This window comes from Falco cherrug, chromosome 5, assembly GCF_023634085.1.
Source record: "Falco cherrug isolate bFalChe1 chromosome 5, bFalChe1.pri, whole genome shotgun sequence".
Classification (NCBI taxonomy): Eukaryota; Metazoa; Chordata; class Aves; order Falconiformes; family Falconidae; genus Falco; species Falco cherrug.
The window spans coordinates 48,034,407-48,056,103 of record NC_073701.1 but is presented as its reverse complement, the minus strand read 5'-3'; the positions used below and the strand labels follow the sequence as shown (position 1 = coordinate 48,056,103).

The 21,697-nt window shown below is 35.7% G+C and overlaps 1 protein-coding gene across 4 annotated transcripts in view; it reads right to left on the bottom strand.

Annotated features, from left to right (window-relative positions):
• Positions 1-21,697, bottom strand: part of DOCK4 (dedicator of cytokinesis 4) — a 257,352-nt gene that overhangs the window by 79,346 nt on the left and 156,309 nt on the right. For all 4 annotated transcript variants that reach the window (XM_055710583.1, XM_055710581.1, XM_055710582.1 and 1 more), the window contains exons 14-23: positions 15,637-15,761; positions 14,004-14,166; positions 12,313-12,419; positions 11,470-11,626; positions 5,599-5,696; positions 5,410-5,493; positions 5,213-5,313; positions 4,421-4,502; positions 3,174-3,344; positions 1,505-1,697 (exon numbers count right to left, since the gene is read on the bottom strand). In XM_055710583.1, coding sequence (XP_055566558.1) covers positions 1,505-1,697; positions 3,174-3,344; positions 4,421-4,502; positions 5,213-5,313; positions 5,410-5,493; positions 5,599-5,696; positions 11,470-11,626; positions 12,313-12,419; positions 14,004-14,166; positions 15,637-15,761 — 1,281 coding nt within the window. The remainder of the gene's footprint in view (positions 1-1,504; positions 1,698-3,173; positions 3,345-4,420; positions 4,503-5,212; positions 5,314-5,409; positions 5,494-5,598; positions 5,697-11,469; positions 11,627-12,312; positions 12,420-14,003; positions 14,167-15,636; positions 15,762-21,697) is intronic.

Genomic DNA, 21,697 nt, shown 5'->3' with positions numbered 1-21,697 from the left:
TGAGCTTCTTATCATGGACATTGGCATCTTACATTACTGCCTGATGTCTTTCACATCACTTTCCCTTGGTCTAAGAAATTTATATTCAATTTGTGTATAACCTGCACTCCATGTGAAATTTAACATGTAATTTTCATTGCTTTCATAGCCAAACCAACTTGTATGACTTATTAATAATGAAACTGGATTTGACTAAAAAACTAACACTTTTAAAAAGGAAGTCACCCCCAAAAAAAAAATTGTTATACAGCTGAAAGTAGATTTATAATTCCAATAAAGTCTCCAAGAGTCCCTTACACATCATTAAATAACTCTCTTATTACACTCATTCATTTGTATCTTCTGGTTAGGCTGACCTAACTGAGATAATGTGAGGAAAATGGAAATTACGTGACCTGGTCCCAAGGTAGCCTAGAAAATGAAAAACACAAGTTAGACTGTCATTAAGATTTCTCCATGAACATGTCATTATCTACCCAGGGTATCAAAGGCCTGATCAATCAGCTGTAGGGAGAGCTAACTGTTCAAGAATGGACCACCAGGGAAGCTCACAAGTGAAAGGTTAAGCTGTTTTCGTAAGCAGAATGAAGCAATGTAGCCAGGATCCAATACTTCTTACCCATTTCTCTGAGCTCATACTTTTAAAGTACAATCACTTAAAGCATTTTAAAATAAGTGTTCTAGAATCTCTTCCTTTGTTTTGATGCAAAATATTTATGCATATACTCATGGTTTTTGCAGAGCCTTCATCATTGTAATGTGTTTATCTTTAATGCCTTAGATGGTAAGAGTTACTGTTTCTACTGAACTCCAACATCAACCAACACTCAGATAGCTCTCAAGAGAGCTTTTGGTGAGTAAACTAACAAATGAGAATTCTTTAAAACTCTTCTATTTTAATTCTTTTATTTCAAAATTAGTTCATCTCAAACCTAATATTTGGTCATTTCTATGGGTTTCTTAGAACAGAAAAAAAGAATGTCAGGCTCACCACCGTACAGCAGCTTTTTCTTCTACATAGCAAATAACTATGCTGTTATATACTTTATGCATGAAGTATCAATTGCCTTTGTGTAGCCTTCTAATGCTACATTAAGAAATGGAGGATTGAAAGAGCTGAACTAGCAAGTTACACAAATAAGACTTAATGGTTAAGTGACAATCTGTTTGCTGAACTGCCCCCAAAGGGGAACAAAAGAAAAAATCCTCAATTAAGTAAAGCTTTTTCCTTTATAATTATTGAAAGGGGTAAGGCGAACTTCCTTTAGAGACCTTGTGCCAGAAGTAGATCAAAACAAAATTATATTTTAAGAGTCTTTATAAACAAACCACTAAATTTAACCAACTGTACTCTTGTAAATGAGCAGCTTGTACTCAGCAGCACTTCAAGAATTGTTCCTTAGGAAACACTACTCTGAGCAACTCTTCCTTCCAGCCCTGCTGGCCCATGTACCAAGCACACAATTTTAGCTCCTTATCTGCAGGCAGCCTAGGGTAACCTTACCTGGATTTGTATACAGGTGACTCTCTACAGTTTTCCCAATACTCTGCAGTTTAACAGCCTGAAGAGATTCATCCCCATGCATGACAGCTGGCAAGCTGCCCAAAGCATCGTGAACCAAATTTGCCACTTCTCTTACATCAAAGAGCTTCAAAAGTTCAGAGTACACCGATGGGAATGAGCTGAGAAACACAGCCTAGAGGAAAGCGATAAAAATGGACAGTCAGGTATTGCAGTAGAATTTTGACATCTACAGAATTTAAATAACTACAGAAATTTAAGTAACTGTAGAAAAATGCCTGGGTTTATATTTCAAGGGTAGTTAGTAGCTTTAAAATGATTGCATTTTCAGAAGAAATATCCTCAACATTCATTAACAGGCTTACACTTGTGACTATTTTCCTTTAAGCATTTTCTAATTATTGTTCATTTCTCCCAGGAGAAAGTGAAATTCAACATAAACAAAAAATATTTATACTTTACACATACTTCAGGATCTACATGTGAGAGGAAATTCTTAAAAGGATAACAGAAGCTAGCTGATATCAGAACAAAAAGATTTGAGTGGAGTTGTTTCGGTTTGCTTTGTTTTAAGACAAGTAATGTAACAGCCCCCGTATCTTCAATTATTCTAATAATACACATTTTTATTTTAGAGTGAGACAGCACTGGCAGTCTTGTCTCTCTTGTCTTACTGCAGTCTTCACTTCCATAGTCCTAAAACAGGGTTAGAATTTCATTGGTGAGCATAATGAATATGGAAACAAAGCACGGAAAAGAAAAGAGGGCAATGCCAGAGAAAGGAAGCTAGAACTGACATTCCCTTCTCCAAATTCTGCTGACTGTGACAATCTACTCATACTTCAGACCTTCATACTGCTGTCAGAAAAGATGACATGCAAGGTTAAAGATACTGAAGAGGAATCCCAAATGTGGTGGTTTTGTATTATTTTGCTATTACCTTTTCACTCCACCTGCTTAACATGGTATCAGATGGGAGAACTTTGCTACTCCTTTCTCTCTGATTTGCTCTTTTCTTGGAAGAACAATTTTCTACAGAGCTTAAGAAATTAACAATTCTTAACAGGTCTTAAACACCTTTGGTTACAGAAACAGGGGAAGAGGACAGTATATCTATGAGCTGTAGAAGCTGGTAAGTCCACAGCACTTAACATAGAGAGCTGTCTCCTGTTGTTTTGCCTCTGTGTTTTAGCACTAGTCAATTTTAGTAGTCTCAATTGAAATAAAGAATACCAGCTGAGTATTAAACCATACAATTCATCAAGACTTAAAAATCTTCTGTAAAGCACGAAAACTCTAATAACTTTTTGTATGGCTAAAATTCTTCAGTTCCAATATGGTTAAACTAAGCTGTAAAATGCCCAAAACAGAGAAATTACTTTATTTGTATCCAGCAATGTAATTACTATAATTAAAATATATAACTTAAAATTATGTATTAGATTTAGGATTATCTATGCCAAGCATATTTAGAAGCTGCTGGTATGAAAATTTCATGCTATAGGACAAAAGGTATGAGGATAAGCTGAAAATGTCATTTTGCCCTAACAAAACCACATTTTCTTTCCTGGGAATGTAGATAAGAACATGCACACATTTTCTACATTGCACGTGGAAAGTGACAAAAAGGAAGGCACACTTGAAAACTTACTTGTAGTTGGGATAAAGCACTAGCTCCTTTGCTCTCTTGGGACAGGAAGAAGCGTACTGACATAAGAAGCTCTTGAATACAGCAGCGAAATTCCTCCTCATTTTGTCCACCAGTGGCAATAGAGAACAACCTTCGAGACTGAACTATATATTTGAAGATATATTCCTGTGCCTACAAATGTCAAAATCAGAGATAACATATACAAATGAACCAGCTCATCTTTAAATAGAATATATGCAATGACTGTATCATTCAAACAATGACAAGGGTCTGAAACAGGGCACCATGCTATTTAATTCTGGAAAATCTTTCTATTAAAACATTCACAACATTTCAGAAGCACACACTCTGAAATGCTCTTCTCTTGCCATTCATAAATCTCTGCAAACCAGGGACCACTTGTTTTTTTAACAAATGGAAAACTGCAAAATTTCACCACTGCCCTGCCCTTCGACATCCCTGGGATGTCTCTGGCTACAGAAAGATGTAGCCAAACATACAAGGCCAATATAAGAAATAAGATAAAACTTTTGAGCTGGGAATTTCTCTGCCTGTTAAAAGTTGTTTTCCCATCAACCATTAACAAGATAATTAAAAAAAAAGCAATCTTAAATTAAGTTGCAAAATAGTTGGAATATAAATGAAAAGTACAGCTCTTCCTTTTTAGCAAGACACCCAAGTTAACAGCAGAATAGAAAAGCACAGAAGGTTATCATGTTGAATTTTATTCCCTGACTGTAGCGTTGGCCCTAAATGGGATTACTGTGTAGCACAACTCAGCCTGACTCCACGCTATACTCTGTTGGTGGTACACAATGGGGCAAGAAAAGCAACCAAACCCATCATCTTCAGTAGAACTGCCTGGTGTCAGGACTGAACCATTAAGTCAGCATGCATGTCTGCCATTTAGATTAAGTTATGCAACATATGTTAATACCACCAATGCAACCTATATCTGATTTCTTAGATCTAACTGCTACTCATGCACGTCCACATCATGTACATCCACTCATTCAGTAAGCAACACAGAGCTCCAGAGCCTAGTGACAGTAAGCTCCATTGATGAACTTAGTGACAAATAAGAACAATGAACAAATTGATTGCACTGAAAAAGTCTGCAGCTCCCTAGAATTGGTACTTCCAGTCCATCATTTATATATACTCTGCTTCATTTCCTAAAGGTAAACATGTGGTACTGAATGAATACATCATTCAAATATATAATTGCCTTCGACGATTATTATTACCTTTAGTACTTCCTGTATGTGTTCGTGCAGCTCCACTTCAGTGACTCTGTCGATATGCCACTTGAGTACTTTTATAAGATCTCTAGAATAGCACATCAGAAAGTATTATAACACAGAAGTGGGAGAAGGGTTAACTTTGCATGTAAAATGCAAACCAACAACGGTCACATGAGAAACACTGATAAAGTCAAAAATATACGGCTAGATTTCACTAATTACTACAGGCCCAAAGTTACAGATCATTTTCAGTCTGATGAAAGTCACCTAGATCTCTGATGAATAGGAAGTAATACCATCCTTACTTATGCAGCAGAATGATTTTGACAGAGATACACAAGCAGTTAAGCCAGAAGAGTCCCTGCCAGCATGGACTGCCCCTGCTATTCCAACAGCCTCGTGAGACTGCACTGGTTTTAATGGAAGTCTAGGTAGCAAATAGAGTACAGCAGAGTAAGTGATGCTCATTAGTGCACTGCTCTACACAGTCAGTGAACAGTTACAGCTGGATGGTGTTGTTTCCTGTGTTTTTCAAAGTAATTCAGATAAAGAAATCCACTGAAGAAAAAAATTTCAAAATTAAGCCAATGTTAGAACATTAGCAAGTAACCTTTCTGTTATTTATTAAATAAAAGTTATTTACTCTTTTTTAATGGCCTAAGTCTGGACATTCAAAAAAGCATTGCATTTTATTTCTAATGATACTATTTAGTTTAACCTAATGATTGATACTGCTTAGTCTACCAATCAATAACTGTCAGTATTCAAATCAGATAGAAAAAGTACAGACTTCACCTGTATGCAAGTGCTCCTGCAAAATGACTTTCAATGTAAGTGTCCATTACTGGCTTAAAGTGGTGAAACTTGCTGTCCTGCAGCAAATTTATTATGTGAACCTAAATGTGAGGGGAAAAAAAAATTAAAAAAGCTTTTTTTTTTTCTTTTTCTTAGTTCTTAAGCAGTGTTAAGCATCATCACAAAACGAAACTTACCAAGCAATCAAATACTTTTGATCCATACTTTTGAGAGTTTTCATCTAAAATCCCAAATAAAGTGTCTAGTGTATCTTGAAGAAACTGATTGGAGAGAATAAAAGACAGTTTGTTACTAAACAGGTATTTTTGTGACATGAAAATACATGATTTCCCTCATACTATCTAAAAGGATAGAAAGGTATATACCTTGACTATTTCCGAGCCATCAATTTCTTTTAATTTTGAGAGGCAACCTGCAATTTTGTCTGGGTGGGTTCTCCATTTCAGCAGGTCAAGCATATCTCCTGCAAAAACAAAACGCAAGATTAAAGTTGGAAGCAAAGCACGATTTCAGATTTCAAATTCTACTATTACAGTCAATTTAGTAAAACTTGGCTTCATTAAAACAAAAGAAAACATCTCAAGATTTGCTATAATATGATCTGCCCAAAAATAAATTTTCATTGCATCCCATAATTGCTCCACCAATAGAAACATAAGAACATGGTACTGGGTCATTAAAATCAGTCTCCTCTGGAAACTGTATCATGCAATTTTCTTCAGATATTTGTCAATATATCTTTAAGTAATTATTTTGCCATCTCTCTTCCCATTGAGGGATGCCTTCCAGAGCCGTCCCCTGACAGCTAGGAAGAGTCTCCTCACTACTAGTTTGAATACATTTGAAATACTCATCTTCCTATGTCTTTTTAGAGAACAAACACAACGCTTCTAAGATCTTGCTTTATAAATAAGCAACACAATCTATTCCAGAAAGTAAACTCTTCTGAGCTAAAACACATGAGTGTCTTCATGCTTCCAGTTTTAATTCATTCCCTTTCAGCTTTGTCGACCAAAATGGTAACTATACTACAGATGAGATTATTTTCTACACCATTGGCAAACTCAAATGGCTGCTGTAAACACCTGACATAAATGTTCTCGAATTTGGTTGTTTTTTTTTTTTAAAGATACACAATATTAGCGAAAAACAGGTCTTTCTTCTGTTAATGCTGTCCAACTCCCTGGCTACAGCAGAATCCCCAAGAGACTCTATTGGGGTATGATCATGCCTTTTGTACCATTAGATTTGATCCAATTTTTACTCTTTCTTACTTATTAAATCAAAGTTACCTTGCTTTGCTTTGTATCATATTCTGATTTTGTCCCTCTCAACTGATGAGCCCTTTCAACTACATATTAGTAGCAAGTTCCATTAACAGCTTCTCCAGTGCCTCAGGTTTTAATGAAGTAACTCTCACTCCCACCCCCCTTCCACCTCAAGAGAAAAAAAAAAAAAAGAAAAGAAAAGGATCAATCCCAGGTCTAATTCTTCAGATCTAGCAGTATTTTCCTTCCACTCAGGAAAGAATTTCCTTTCACTACAGTGCAACCTGCTAGTTCCCTTTTAGCCTTTATTTACCAGTTTCAAAATTCTTATTGTAATCTGTATCTTTTCTAATTTCGCGTGTGCTGTGTTATTGAAATCCAGATGGTTTAGTTCTGCTACATTTCCTTTGAAGAATAATAATAATAAAAAAACAAGTTTGAAAAGACAGATTAAGGAGTTTATTCTGGCATGATATGGCTTTGATAAACTCATCTTAGAGCACAGTCCACTTAGCTACAGATCTATTTTTTCATCCATAATTTCTTGTAAATGCTTGCATAACATTCATCACAGGCTGATGGCCCAGTTGACATACCTGCTCTTTCATCTGTCTTAAAAGTAACATATTTATTACTCTTTGGTCATATATTATTGCTTTCAGCTTCAGAGCTGAAAAAAACACCTTGCTATGAGATTGGGAATTTCATTTCCCATACCATTCAACATCCTAAAAGAGTTTTTCAAACTTGGCTTGGCTTTTCAGCAGTTTTCATTTGATCCTGACCCTTGCTGAATCCTGGCACATTGCTGTTATTTTTCTCCCTTCTGTTGCAGGTTCTGTGCTTACTCCTTACATTTTCTGCCTGTGACTCGATCAGATCTGCAGCATTCCTTTCAAGTTGTATTCAGTGAAATTTCACATTTTTTTGAACCATTGAATTAAATACGTCCCAAAGCTCCTTTACATTCAAATTTACTACTTCCATGTTTCACCAACCATCTTTTCAGAATTTCTCAAATCCTGGCTGTTTGAAGTAGAAAACCTTAACCATCACCCAACCCTTCCATCAATTTAAGCTGAACTACTGTCCAGTATCAATTTTCCAGCATTCTCTTAGAAAGATCCCATTCTGAAATGCTAGTAGCTTCTTAGTTTCTTAAGTACTGAGAACAAGTTTTCCTCTTGCACAGCAACTATTTGGGTGCTTTCTACCACAGACTGTTTTCGCAGTCAAGTAACACTTGATCCACACCCATCTTAGTGTCATTTCCTTCCCAGTTTGCTCCAGGAAAGCTACTCTCTACCACAACAAAAAATGAAGTAATATTTCTGTCTTTAATAGCATAAAATAGATCTCCACCTATATTCAAATCTTGTCAGAGGTGTTAATGGCAAACACCCTACATGCTATTCCACTAATATTTTGCTGCCTTAATTGGTTCTGGTAGGCACAAAGTGGTTTTATGCATTTATATGTTTCTTTTTTGTTTTGCTTTATGCCATGCTAGTATGGAATGGTTTGGATTAAGAGTCCCTTGGGTTGCACTAAGAGTGATGAAGGGCCCCACACAGGCATCAGGGACATCCCAAAGATCAAGGACGAATGATAGGTCTTATTCCTTCTTTCAGGAATTTTCAAGGGAACAAGCATTACAAATCTAGTGAACTGCATTTGTCTTTTGAATAAGTAAATGGACTTCTATGCCTCACTCTGTTCGACCTCAACTTAAGCTGAGAAGTAGCGAGACTAGCTGAAGCTGTCAGTTCATAGCAGGAAACACACTACTTTGTAGGTTTGCTGGAGGAACTTGGTGTAAGATAGTTGACACTCAATAGTAGGGATTTGTTGAGGGATTAAAAAAGGAGAGAAAGCATATGTAAGACACTCACTTCAAAGCACTTATTTTCAAGTGAAATGCTAAGCAGGAAAGACATTGCTGAGATAACATTAGCCAATAGCCCAAGCATAAGTGACACTAATAGAAAATCTGACATGTGAATCACAAGGGGAAGGGATAGCAATGTGACATGTATTAAGAGAAATGAGAACATAAAATTGTGCCCCAAAATAGGCCCACTAGGAAAACACACTTTTGGAAAAGGGAAAAAGATGATAAATTTTTGCTGAAGAAAAACCATTTCCAACACTTTCTCTTAATCATGATCAGATTTGTACATTTAAAATAGACTATACCTGATCTACCATTCCTACCAAACAAACCACTTCCCTTCTCAAAGTCTGTAATTTAAAACTAAAGTGCTAGGTTTAATAAAAGGTTTAGAATCATGTGCATAAGGAAGTGGTTTGGGATGACCTTTCCATCTCTATCCTATAAACCATGAGACATCAGAAACTGGCCTGGTGTACCACTACTGAACTTCAAAAGTAAAAAGCCGAATTCCAGAACTGGCTGCATTCCCTTTCTAACAGGCTGCTTCTGTTGTTTCCAACATTCCCTCCAAACTGGGGTCATTCTGGAAAGCTGCCCCCTGTTACTTTTGTTTTATTAATCACCAGGTTGACTTTTTTCAAATGCAGATAGATGGATTACACCTCTGCCTTGCAACAGACATGCTGTATGGCAAGTTGCTCTGCTGATGAACAGCTGCTTACTGGGGATGTGCTGATCAGTGCTGAGAAATGGGTGGATGCCAACTTGCTAAAATATTCTGACTTGCTGGATGGATCCTTAGTCTTTGGCAAGCAGAGAACTCCCTATATGTCAAAACCTAAGTAAGACTGTATTGATAACCACTCAGTAGAAAAATACTATGTCCTCTCACACCTTTTCTTTTTTTTGTTAAGATAATGAAATGTAACTACCCAGCTAAGAATGTAATATATAGAAGCCTGTATACTTTTTTGCTAACACCAGCTGATTAACTATCCAGGTTCAAAAGCCAAGCTAAGGAAAAGCTAACTGGCAGACTCATTAGATAAGGATGCGTTCTCCTGAGATATGCTGATGAACGCACAGACTCCTCTGGTTAGAAGGTGTCTGAAGATTGTTTGGAAGTAATCCTAAAAACCCTTCTGAAGTACCCAGGGTAAGGAAGTTATGGATCCCAACAACTGGGAATTGACCTCCTTCCCTCAGTCTCCATAATTTTAATATGTGTAAGAGATGATGGCATGTGGGAACAATCAATGAGAGAGTGACAGCTGAGTAAAATTTCCCAGCAAGCTAGTAAAGCTGTGGCCTAACTCAGTTACACCCTTTACAAGTCTGGGTTTGGGGTCCTCCCCCACCCCATGGCCAGACTAATAGCATAACTTTCATTTCCAGGCTGGACATTGTTGTTTGTAGACACAAGCAGGTCTCTGAGAACTTCACAAAAATCTCCAAACTTAAAAACAAATTAAAAAAAAAATTAGCAATTTTCAAAAATACCAATACAAATGCTTACTAAAAACATAAATACACAGATCTTTCAAATCCTGTACTGTTAATAAATACACTACATTCTCTCAGGGATAACTGAAGTAATGCTCACATGACCAAATATCCACACACTTTGCTCTATGTTCATTTTCTAAGCATGCAATAGGTTTTGGCAAATTTTTGTTTAAAAGAATGGGGATTTGGAAACTCACCAAGATGAACTTCTCAAAGAAGATCCTTGGAGAAAATATGAGCCTGTCTACTGAAAATATTTCCACCCTCTGAAGTACTGCTGAAATAATTTTTAACTCTTTCAGAGCTGAAAAGGGGATCAATATTATTCAGATATTCTACACCCTCTTATTCAGAATATGGTTTCAAAAAAAAAAAGGAAATTTTATGCCCTATGTCAAACATCTATTTATATCAAGTACAAAGTAACTCCTGTACTGTGAACATAAATTAGTATTATAACCCCAGACAACAGAGCAACTATTTACCAGTGAGACACTTAAGTTCTGGGCAGCACTTGCATGCATGTGTAAGTACCAGTAGATTCACGTGATCTCCTAAATCAAGGCCTTTAAACAGAAGCAAATTTTGTCTCTGATTGCCTATTAGCAACCTTTGGGAAAATCTTTTATTGGCTAACTTTTATTACTTTGAAGCTAATTGCTATGAGAGTATGGAATGGATGTGCACAGTGAAACAGACCACTTACTATTTGCACAAATAGAACTAACAACGGTTCTATTTTGTACACTTGCTACTAAATAGTGACAATTAAGATGATTATTTCAATTTTAAAAGCTACTCTAGTTGTTGTTAAACACCTATGATCAATTTGCAAGCAATTATCAATTTTATCATCACTCATATAAGAAGGGTAAAGACACAAGAGAGCTAAGCAAGATCTTAAAAACTGTGATAAACATCTTAGAAAAAATAATATAAAACTGTGGATATATCAAAGAATGGTCAGGAACACATTACCAAGCAAATACATGATATTTAGAAATCTGTGGAAAACTGTTTCAGTTACAAACTGTAGTTAATATGGCAAATAAACAAGCCTCTTAAGAATTTTATACAGAGCAATGATAAAGAGCGTAAACACATGTATTTCTGTCTGCTGCTCCATATAACCAGGGTATAAGATTGTTTTAAGTAGTAGTAAATGTTTGCTGGCTTAAAGAAAGAGAAGTGACACAACAGAAAAGCAGCATTGCCTAATTAAAACCAAACTGCCACAGCCTAAAGCCTACAATAAGAATTTTATAAAAGCTCTACAACAGATTAAGAGGTTTTGTAAAGCAGCTGGGTTTTGATAGTTGATTCCAAGTGTGTTGCATCTGATTCCAATATGATGTTAATCTAAAAAGCATTCTTAAACTACTTAAAATCAGTGGTTTAGCATGCTGCATTGGTTTCCATCTGGATATAAAAAAATATGAAGAAAACCAGTTTGTAAAATGGATAGAACATAAGCTATTTTGGAGTACATCCATGCTTGCTTAGCATGGAAAGGGTAGCTATCATGCTCATTTGAATTCATCATGTTTTAAATAATCAACATATCCTACCATTTTGTGTGAGTTTTGTGGAGCAGAGAAAGGATGTAATCCAGAAGGACTCTTTAGTGGTTTTTACTGCTTGGCTGTTGTTTCCTAGGAAAATTCCCTTTGAAAAGGGGAGTTTGAGGTAGCGACCAGAATCCTGAAGGTTTGTGTTTTCTTCACACTGTGAAAACAAACCAATTAAAGTAACTGTACTGCATAAAAACAAAGGACCAAATCCCTGAATTATATGCATTATTGTTGTTTCTCTTGCCAGAAGTTGAAGAATTTTCACTATGCCTGTTGTAACTTTGGTTTTGGATCATAGCTTCATATCTGACATCAAAGTCTAACAAATTCGCAAAGGTTATGTCAAATGAACAGCTACAAATTGTGGTGTTAAAATCTAAAATTTCTCTGGGACATAAATTTAAAATTTATTGAATGCTCTGAACAAAGGAATAACTATCTTATTTCAGATAAACCAAAATATCTCTAAAAATTGTAACATTGAGTAGATCTGCATAAATTAGCTTGCTTGATTTTCCAACTTCAGCGACTCTGTAAAAAGGTTTCATAAAGTTCACTTTGTGTGTTTTAATTGAACTTACCTTTGTGAAATCCATTATAAATACAATGTAATATAACAGTAAGATCTACTAAAACCAGTGCACTGAAACACATACCTAGATTGAATTGCAGTTTGTACCAGGAAGCTTAATATTAAGCTATCAGCAACGGATATTTTAATGGTGACAAAATTATCACTCATTTGGTAATGAATTCAGACTTTCTCAACCCAATGTTTCTGGGCATTTAAAGTATGTTCCACAGGAATCATTACAGCTAATGATTACCAATTCAAATTACCTTGTGTACAATGAGTTCATGGGTGCCATCTGGCAAAGTCCTCCCATTTTCCTGCATCAGGGGCACGAAAGAAAAGCCAAACAACTTCTTCTCACCCTTTTCCTTTGCTGAAATGCATATGTGAATAGCAGCACTTAAAGATAATATTATACATTTTAGACAAATTAAATGGATATAATACAATACAAGAAAGAATACTGGAAGCTATTTGGAGATAGTCAGACAAGGATTATCTTAAATTTCTTTTCAGATTTGCGCATCATCTTCTGTAATGGTTTCTTTTATCTCACTATAAATCAGAAAGCAGTATTCTGTAATGATTTGGTATTTATTAACAACAAATAATAAAATTCACCAAATATGCAGTCTTAACAATACATAGAATACCAGGAAAGGCAAATGAATGTGACCTAGCCAGTCCAACAAGAAAAAAGAATCCTAGCAGCTTCTACTGACTGGTCTCCATTTTAGGTCAGCCTCAGGCTACACTGCACCACACTTCTATTTTCAAATAAGGCATCTGCCTCTATACATATGACAAGATGTCACTGTTCCTTATGTGAATGTTAGACAGCAGATAACATTTTCAAACGTGGTTATCTAAGCTCAAATGCAAAAAAACTCATCCATCACCTAAATATAAAGCAGACTACAAAGCAGTGAGATGGCACAGATTTTACTGAAGACAATGAGTGTAGATGCTGAACACTTGAAAATCAATCAGTTTTTAATCAAATGTGTATACATATGAATTTTGAGTCTGGGTTTAGCACAGCTGGGGGGGTGTAGGCAACCATAACAAAAATATCTGACCTACACCACATAGGAAATATTGTGCAAAAATATATCACATGAAACATACTACTGAAATTTTTCCTTTATTACTTCAAAGCTTATAAAAGAAATCTTGAAAAGGAATCAATGCATTTTTTTCCTGTATTATCTGTTTCTTACATTTTAAAGTTTACATACTCAAAATCAAAACATACTATCACTCATTGCATGCCACTTTCCACAAAGGGAATCTAAACAATCAAAATCCTGCTATATCTACACAAAAAAAGCCAAACAGCCACAATTTAAAAACTGCACAATTTTATCCACCTTTCTCTACAAGCTTGACAGCAGTCAGCACCATAGTTATGAAACTTGTCTTGCATACCTTGGTATGCAGAATGTGAACCCCAACCTCAATTTTTACCTCAAAATTACCTCTGAAATTTTTCAGAATGTTTAGAGCATTCAGGAATTTCATAGAGTAAAAAAAAAAAAAAAAAAAAAAAAAAGTGATACAAAAATGGTTAACTGACCGTGATGTATGTACCTGTGTGTATTTCCCACTGGTTGAATTGCTAAACATGTATTATGGAACAAGCATAATTCTGGGTAATTCACCAGGTAAATTTGAAATTTGCATTTGGACTTTACCTGAAATTCTGTTTATATGTGCAGCTGAAATGTTGCCGATTTCTATTTAATAGAACTAGAACGGTTTCTCCTGGTATTTACCAAATTTGGACTTTACCAAAGCACTGAGTTCCACCAAGTAGAGTTGCAAACCTGTGAAGCTGTCATGAAAGCGTTACAGAGAAAGATCATGCAGCTGTCTTTTTTCCTGAGGTATTACAGAAACTCATGTGCTGACAGCAGCTTAACAGGGCGGACTAGCAGAAGTCATGAACAGCACTCACTGGAACAGTGCCGGAATTCACAGCGGATGTGTGCTCCTCTGAATTTATCCACAGGAATAGGCAGTTTCAGCAGCTCAGCCCATCTGGGACCATTGTTATGATAAAGCACAAAGGAATGGTACTCGCTGGCTGGTGGCTCTCCAGAGCCGAATGAGATAAAATCCTAATGAAGAAAAAAATATGATTAAGGATTTAAATATAGATTAGTTCACTGGTAAGATGTCAACAAGGACTGCTCATCCAAGGAAGACTATTTAATATTTATATTCATATCATAAATGCCACATGTGGTACAATCCTCAATGTCTTAAACCCCACAAAAATTGTGGCACTTTGTTAATATTTGCTGATTAGAAAAAGTAGCAAGAATAACCCCCATAGATAATCTAAGTGTTGCATCAGGTGAATTGGGTGATCAGGAAGGCTGAAGTAACAAATGTGGAGTCCCGTGACACAGCACGGTCTAGTCACTGTTATGCCCAAGCAACAAACAAGAATGTAACTGAGACAAGAAAAGATCCTTAGTCCTCAAGCAAGCCCGTAGCCCTGCCGTTATCAGTAATATGTCCCAGCATGAAAAATAAAGAAATACAGATTCTCTGATTAGGAAGAAACAAAGCGTTAGTTGCCTTTGCAACACCCACGATGGTCTCTCCATAGCAAAGTAGGCAAATGGATTTGTCTAAGTCCTGACTTGAGGATACCTATTAATTCTCTGCAGGAAAGATAATTGCTGAGGAGAAAAGTTACAGCTTACAAGGGATCATCTTTGCATCTCAATCTCTTTATTTTTTTATTATGTATATAAAAAAATGAAGATATGCACACACACTTATGTATATAAGTATATATATATATAAAAACATACATACATTGCACACTATGCATTTATATGCACAATCTCACTTCACACACACACAATTCACTCATACCAGACTATTTGTGTCAAACTTCATTTTCTGACCCCACAACCCTCAAAATCATGCAAAACGTGAAAAAAATAAAATAAAAGGGGGGAAGTTCTTAAATACATACGGAAAAAGTTTACAGTTTCTTTTAGTACAGGAAAAATATCTGAGAAAGATTCATCCATATAATAATTAAAATACAAAACACTGCCTGTTTGTAAGCTATCATGAGCACCATGCAATCAAATCTGAAGAAAAGCAGAAACATTAATTTATTTTTTTATTGATACATGGCAGTGATTTTTACATCAAGGATCTCTGATCTAATAACATCAGACAAAAAACTAGAAATTATCAAAACATGTTCCATGTGGGATGAAGAAATGTATACCCACTAAGAAGAATTATTATGAAACAAAAAATTATCCAAAACTTGATCTTCCTTCCATATTTTCCAGTATCTGAATGGAATCATTAGTTATTTGGCTGGCAATTATAGCTGTTTATCTGAATCACATAATTGATCACAGAAATAAAACAAACATGCATTTTCTAAAGGTTTTAAGCAAACTAGAAATACTTGTAACATCTGAACTCACCAAAATATAAACACAGCCTTTCCAATGCAATTTTGTACTCTTCAAACAATGCCACAAAAGATTATTTACATCTGCAAAAGTCTATCAAAATTAACTACAGCAAGGAAAAACATACAGCAAAGGTACCTTTAAAATCTGACCACTGCTGTCCACAACATGCATTGTCACTTCTACATTTCTGGCCACACTTTTTCCTCCTTTCTCAAATTCTCCTCTTTCTACAGTGATATATAAATCATTCCTCATTTCACCTATAAAAAAACATATTGAACAAAAAGGGTACAAAAGTCAGTTCAATTTGTTTACTTTTTGCTTTTAGTACTTCAGTAGACTTTCATCGTCTCTTCCAGACAAGGTATAGTACCATACCCACAGTTTATCAGTATTTTCATACTCTAAATAATAACAATTGCTTTCATAAACCAAGACAGCCGACAAAGCTTCATCCCTCTCAAATCCCAAGAGATTATATGTCATATTAAACCAGTTGTAGGGGCTTGTACTCATCTGTTGGCTCTTTTTGGTCTTTACAGTGGCATCTCTAGCTATACTGAAAGTGGTGTCTAGTTTCACCTCATTTAATTCCTCTTTTGATCTAAGGCAGTATTAATGTATTTTCTTTCATTTGTAATCATTACATTTCTCTGTTTAATGTCTCCTTGAAGAAATTATTACTTTTTTGCTTAATCTCAAAAAAAAAAAGTGTATTACTTTGAAGATGCAAAACAAGATGTTGGTGTTCTGTCTATTAGAAGGGCAGGCTTCCCAGATTGCTAGCATGCAAATTTGTCTTTCTGATCCACAAGATCTAAAGACTTTTTACATTAACAGGGTGTTCCAAAGTTTATAGCAAAATTTTAGCTAAGTTAGTTTATTTTTCACTTGTTGGAAAGGCTTCTGAGAAATTAAAATCTTCATCAACAAATTCAAACCACAAATCCAATACAGGCACTACCAAAGTGCTACATAGTATGTACAAGTTATTAAAAGCTGCTAGCGTATTTAAATCAAAATTCTTTGCATGTTCATACAGGAACATGCTAGGTATTATTTCAGACCATAAACAGATCTTCTGGATGAGATCAATAATAGTTTTATTTTAGTTTCAGTTGACACAAACCACAAAGTTTATAGTTGATGAAAGGGAGAAAGACTGGTTGGCAGTTGTTGCAGGGGGGTGGGATGGGAGGAGAAGCAGTACCGGTGGTGACTGGAGCGGCAAGGAAGGGAAGTCCATGTTCTGTTTGAAGGTGCTAAACCTATTTCTAAAAAGTGTAAATGAATCTAGCTCTGATTTGGAAGCAAGTGGCCTTCTATTGTGAAACACAGAAAAGTGAAAGATTAACAGCATCATAATTAGGAGCATCTCTGAAATTCTAATTTCTAGATTTGGTAGGAAAAGGAATTGAGACTATCTTCTCATCTAGTGAAATGTAAGTTTAGCACAATGGGAATACCCTCTTTTAATAAAGCAGATTTTCACTGAGCACTGGTGAAAAGAAATCAAGTATGACAGTTTTGTGTATTTATAGGTGTACCACTTGGAAATCAAACATGAGATGGATACCTGTACTGTGAGTAAAGTTAATTAATATATGTAACTGATCAATAATTAGTGCATCCTCAGTTTCTGGCTTCATTTTAATTAATTTGATCTGCTTGAACTTTCCAGGATACTCTTGTTTCACATTTCTTGCAGTTACTTTACTGCATGCAACTCTCCAGTGATTTTTAAACACCAGAAACAATGACCTTGCTACAGTCTTCTCATATTTTTATAACGTTATTCCATCACTGTATGCAAAATAATTGATTCCTCCAAAGCACAACCTAAACCACTGCCAAATGAGAAAAGAAAAAAAAAAAGAAAAAGGAACCCGTTGTATTATTAAGCCCTCAAGAACCATGCCCATAAAAAAGCAGGAAAAATCTGCTAGTGTATTAACTTATTATCAATTCTCTTCTGAAACAACTATGAATAGAGACTGGAATAGAGCTAGATAGAATGTACAGAAACAAATACTAGGACCAGATGGTATTCACTTAATAGTTTTGTATGAAGTCAAGGATAAAAGAGCTAAATTACTAAGTGTGTGCAATCATTGAATCAATCTCTAGTTCCTGGTGGAAACCAGGTTCAAGATAAGCAAAAAAGGGGGCGTTTTTCAGGTAATGGACAGCAAGACTTGTAAAACAAAACAAAACCAAACCCCAAATCACAAAAGCAACCCCAAAACAAAAACCAAACACAACCAAAACCTTTCCAAAGCATGTAGAAATATATAAGGGTTCAAGGGAATAACAGAGAAGTCACAGAAGGAAGATCCAATAAAGGTTATGAAACAAATGATCACAAGCAGCTCAGGAAATCCCCTGAGCTGAAAATAGCTGGAGGCTGGGAGAGCATCAGGGGGTAATTATCATACATGCATATATGCATGCTCAGTTCTTACTCTTCCTTAGGTGTCTGTTTACAACACTGCTGGATGGGCCCTTGGTTTGAATCAGTAAAACTCTTCTTATGTTTAAATCAAGTCACAAAATTACCATTAAAATTACTAGATTCTGATTATTTCCACAGTGCAGTAATTTTTAATATAAGAGTTTTAGAAGCTTGTACAGTATGGTTATTAAAAAAGCATGCAGCATGTTGGGTCATTGCTTAGCTTACACTTATATTAGGACCAGTTCTAGTTAGTGCTGGCAGTCGGCCACTTTCAGGAGCTTCACATTCAGAGAAAACGACAACAGGGATTAGTCAAAGACAGAAGCTTTCTACATAACTGATTTTAGCAAATAGCTTGTAGTTGGAGCAATTTCTCTTTAAAATTAACTTGAATTCTACACGCATTTGTGCTACATTCAGTAATTATTTTCATTTATCGGTAAGAAATTATTTCAGTTTTGCATGGGGTCATCACAGAAACATAACCAAATAACTGTTTCCACCACAGATGTCATGACCTAGCCGCAGTGAAAACCAGTGAAAATGGTATTATTTCCTTTTTAAACAGAGTAAACTGTCCAGAGTAAACTGTCCAGGACTTAAGTGCAAATGAAAATGACAGTAGAACAGGTTGCCCAGAGAAGCTGTGGATGCCCTGTCATTGGAAGTCTTCAAGGTCAGGTTGGACATGGCTTTGAGCAACCTGGACTAGTGAAGCATGTCCCTGCCGATAGGGGGTGGGTGGGTGGGGCAGGGATGATATTTAAAGTTCAAGATGATCTTTAAAGGCCCCTTTCAACCCAAACCATTCTATGAGTCTATGCAAAAATAAGAAAGCATTTCTTTCTAAAAGAAGCAATCAGAGCTTCACAGGAGTTAAGCAGGCTTTCAAAAATGGTGTCTGCATTTTAAGCTTTTTAAGAAAAACCCAAACCCATTGAATTTCACCTCTTTAATACCAGCAGAAATCAAATCACATGGAATAAAAGACAAAGGAGTAGAATGTACTTTCACAAATACTGCCCTGTTCTCCTCTTACAGAACCTTAGCAGAGTTTGTAATCACTGACATGAGAAGATAGTTAAGATGAAATTTGTCCTGATCTACATCCATTCAGGAAGCTCTACTTTGTTTTCAATGTCTCAGAGCAAATAACATGGGTCACCTTATTAAAAGAAATGCCAGATTTTCTCCACTATCATGCAAGGCAAATGAAATCCAAGAGGAGACCAAGCTGCTCATAATATCGGAGGAATAACAATGTTTTATATGGAAATGAATAGAAAAGCAGAGGGGAGATAACTGAAAGAGGCTGGAAAATTAATCAAAAAGAATGTAAACTATGGCCTACATGTCAAGGGTACGGTCTGCAGCAGGTAGATACAACACCAGCTTCATTTTCTCAAAGTATGTGACCTACCTGACATTTTAGAAACTTTACAAAAATTTAGATTTTAGTTTAAATTTGGCCTTCTGTCTGGATTTGTACACACACATATTTCACTTTTACTTTACAAAAATCACTACTTGCAACCAAAATGCAAAAAAACCCAACTATACTGAACTTGCACAGTTCAGGTAGGTGCACCAGAACATTCAGAACTTAAAGTCATGCTCTTGACAAATCTTTAGCACAGTATTTATATGAACATATTACAAGTAAAAGTTCATAAAATCAGAAAGTCAATGGAGTTGTAAAAACCAAGCACAAAGTCTTATCAGAAAATAGCTGATGGTGATGAAAGAAAATTAATTTGGAAAGCAAACTGTACTCTGGAAAGGAAAAATGAAATAAAACAATAATAAAAACTTAGAAAAATATATTTTGATCCAAATTTAAAAATCTATTTCACTCTTAATATACTGCTCTGGAGATATCTTAATCTCTTTAACCTCCTCAGCACAGAAATAACATTGCTTTGATGTTCCTTAACAGAAATTCGCTCAAAAAAAAATAAATGAGGTTGTCTGTGTAAAACTAAATTAGGGCATTCTTTTGCAGCCCCTCTTTCAGTAAAGACAATTCCAACTTGCTCTGTAAAATATTCAAACATCAGCAAGTTGTTGAAATTATGTGTGTTCTTTTAACTGATCTTTTTAATTTCTGGCAACTGTTATTACACATCTGATTACAAGAACATGCGATATTTTTCCATGGGATCTTTGCCTTAATCACTATACCAGATGTAATTCTGGTGGATTCTTTTCACTAAGAGAGGCAATTACAGCCATAAGTACTACTGAAAGGCAAAGTCTTGCTGAATACCTGAGTTATGATGTAGACTTCGCTGAGTACAAATTGTATCTTCAGCTAAAGTATCTGCATGACTCAAATCTCTCCTAGGTATATGTGTACTGAGATTTTTACACAGTCTTATACTTGACCAAATCTAAGGAATTTGCACAGAAACAAGAGGCACATCTTATTTAGTACAGGACATCAAATTTTAATTACTGGTTGAAAACATGGCTATATAATTGGATTCCAATCAGACATGCTGAGACTTGAAACATGATGAAAAAAGCAACGTTAATTATTCCAGCTTATTTCCATGTTGAGAAATGTGAAGTCCCCTTTTCTATATCTCGTTTCAGTGTAAACCTTCAATTGTTATTTTCAGCATGAAGTCTGGTACAGGAATAAGTAACCAAAAGCAATACTAAAAATGTTGTTCAACTTTTAGGTACAAACTGGCTTCTACCTATAATTAAGTTGTGTGGGATGAAAATATCTAGGTCACTTGAAAACTTTTCTTTCAAAAGAGAGGGCAGTTCATTTTTCCCTGTTCTTATGGAGCATTTCCTTCCACCAGCTCCTGTTGTAACTTTTCTTCCTGCTTTCTAAATTCAGCAGAGCTTCTGGGCTGTACAACAAACATGTGAATATCAACATCCCGTTAGTAACACTGTTAACCAGTACAGGGTCAAACCCCTAAGTCAGTGTTATCTAGGAATGACATACAGTTTTCTGAGTAAGAAAAGACTACGGAATGGTGAACCACACACACACATATTATTAAACGTGTTTTGTGAAACTAAGTCACCTAGGTCTCCTTAGAAGTGGACACTTCGAGACATGTGGGTTATGAGCTGAGTCAACAAAAGCTGGAGAAAAGCAAATTAAAGAAGCTATGTGTTGCATTTCTGTATTGTTTCTGAATCATTTCAACACTTTAAAAGCTTATCTTGGTAAAACTCCTTTCTAGCCACTATCCAAATAAAAAAAACAATAAAAATGAGGTTACAACAAACCATAGGTAAGGCAGAAGGCTGTTTTACATTGGATGTAAGGTGCCAAACAAAACAAACCAAAAAAAAAGTTGGTGTTTGTCCCTGTGAGAGATGGAAGTAAGTAATAAGCTCTCTCATGAAAAAACAAAAACTGTGAGGATCAAAAGCATGTATTTAAGGGAGCTATTTGTTCTTACTTCAGACACTATTGCAATGTGTTGAAAAATGGTATCAGTATCTTCTGTGCCAATTACAGAAGTGACCTATTAACCCCAACACCTTGGCACTTACTTAGCACCCTATTATTTCACCTATTTGGCTTAATCAAAACCAGATTTTTAAATATTAAGAGTTGCAGACTGAAGCACTCCAACAAGAGCTTCTACTACAAAGTAAGGGCTAGAACTATATGGAAACTGAAGCTCCATAAAATTTAACCACAAAATACAAAGCTGCAGTGACGTGGATGGTTATACAGCCTTAACTTTCCCATGCAGCACAAGTGTTCAG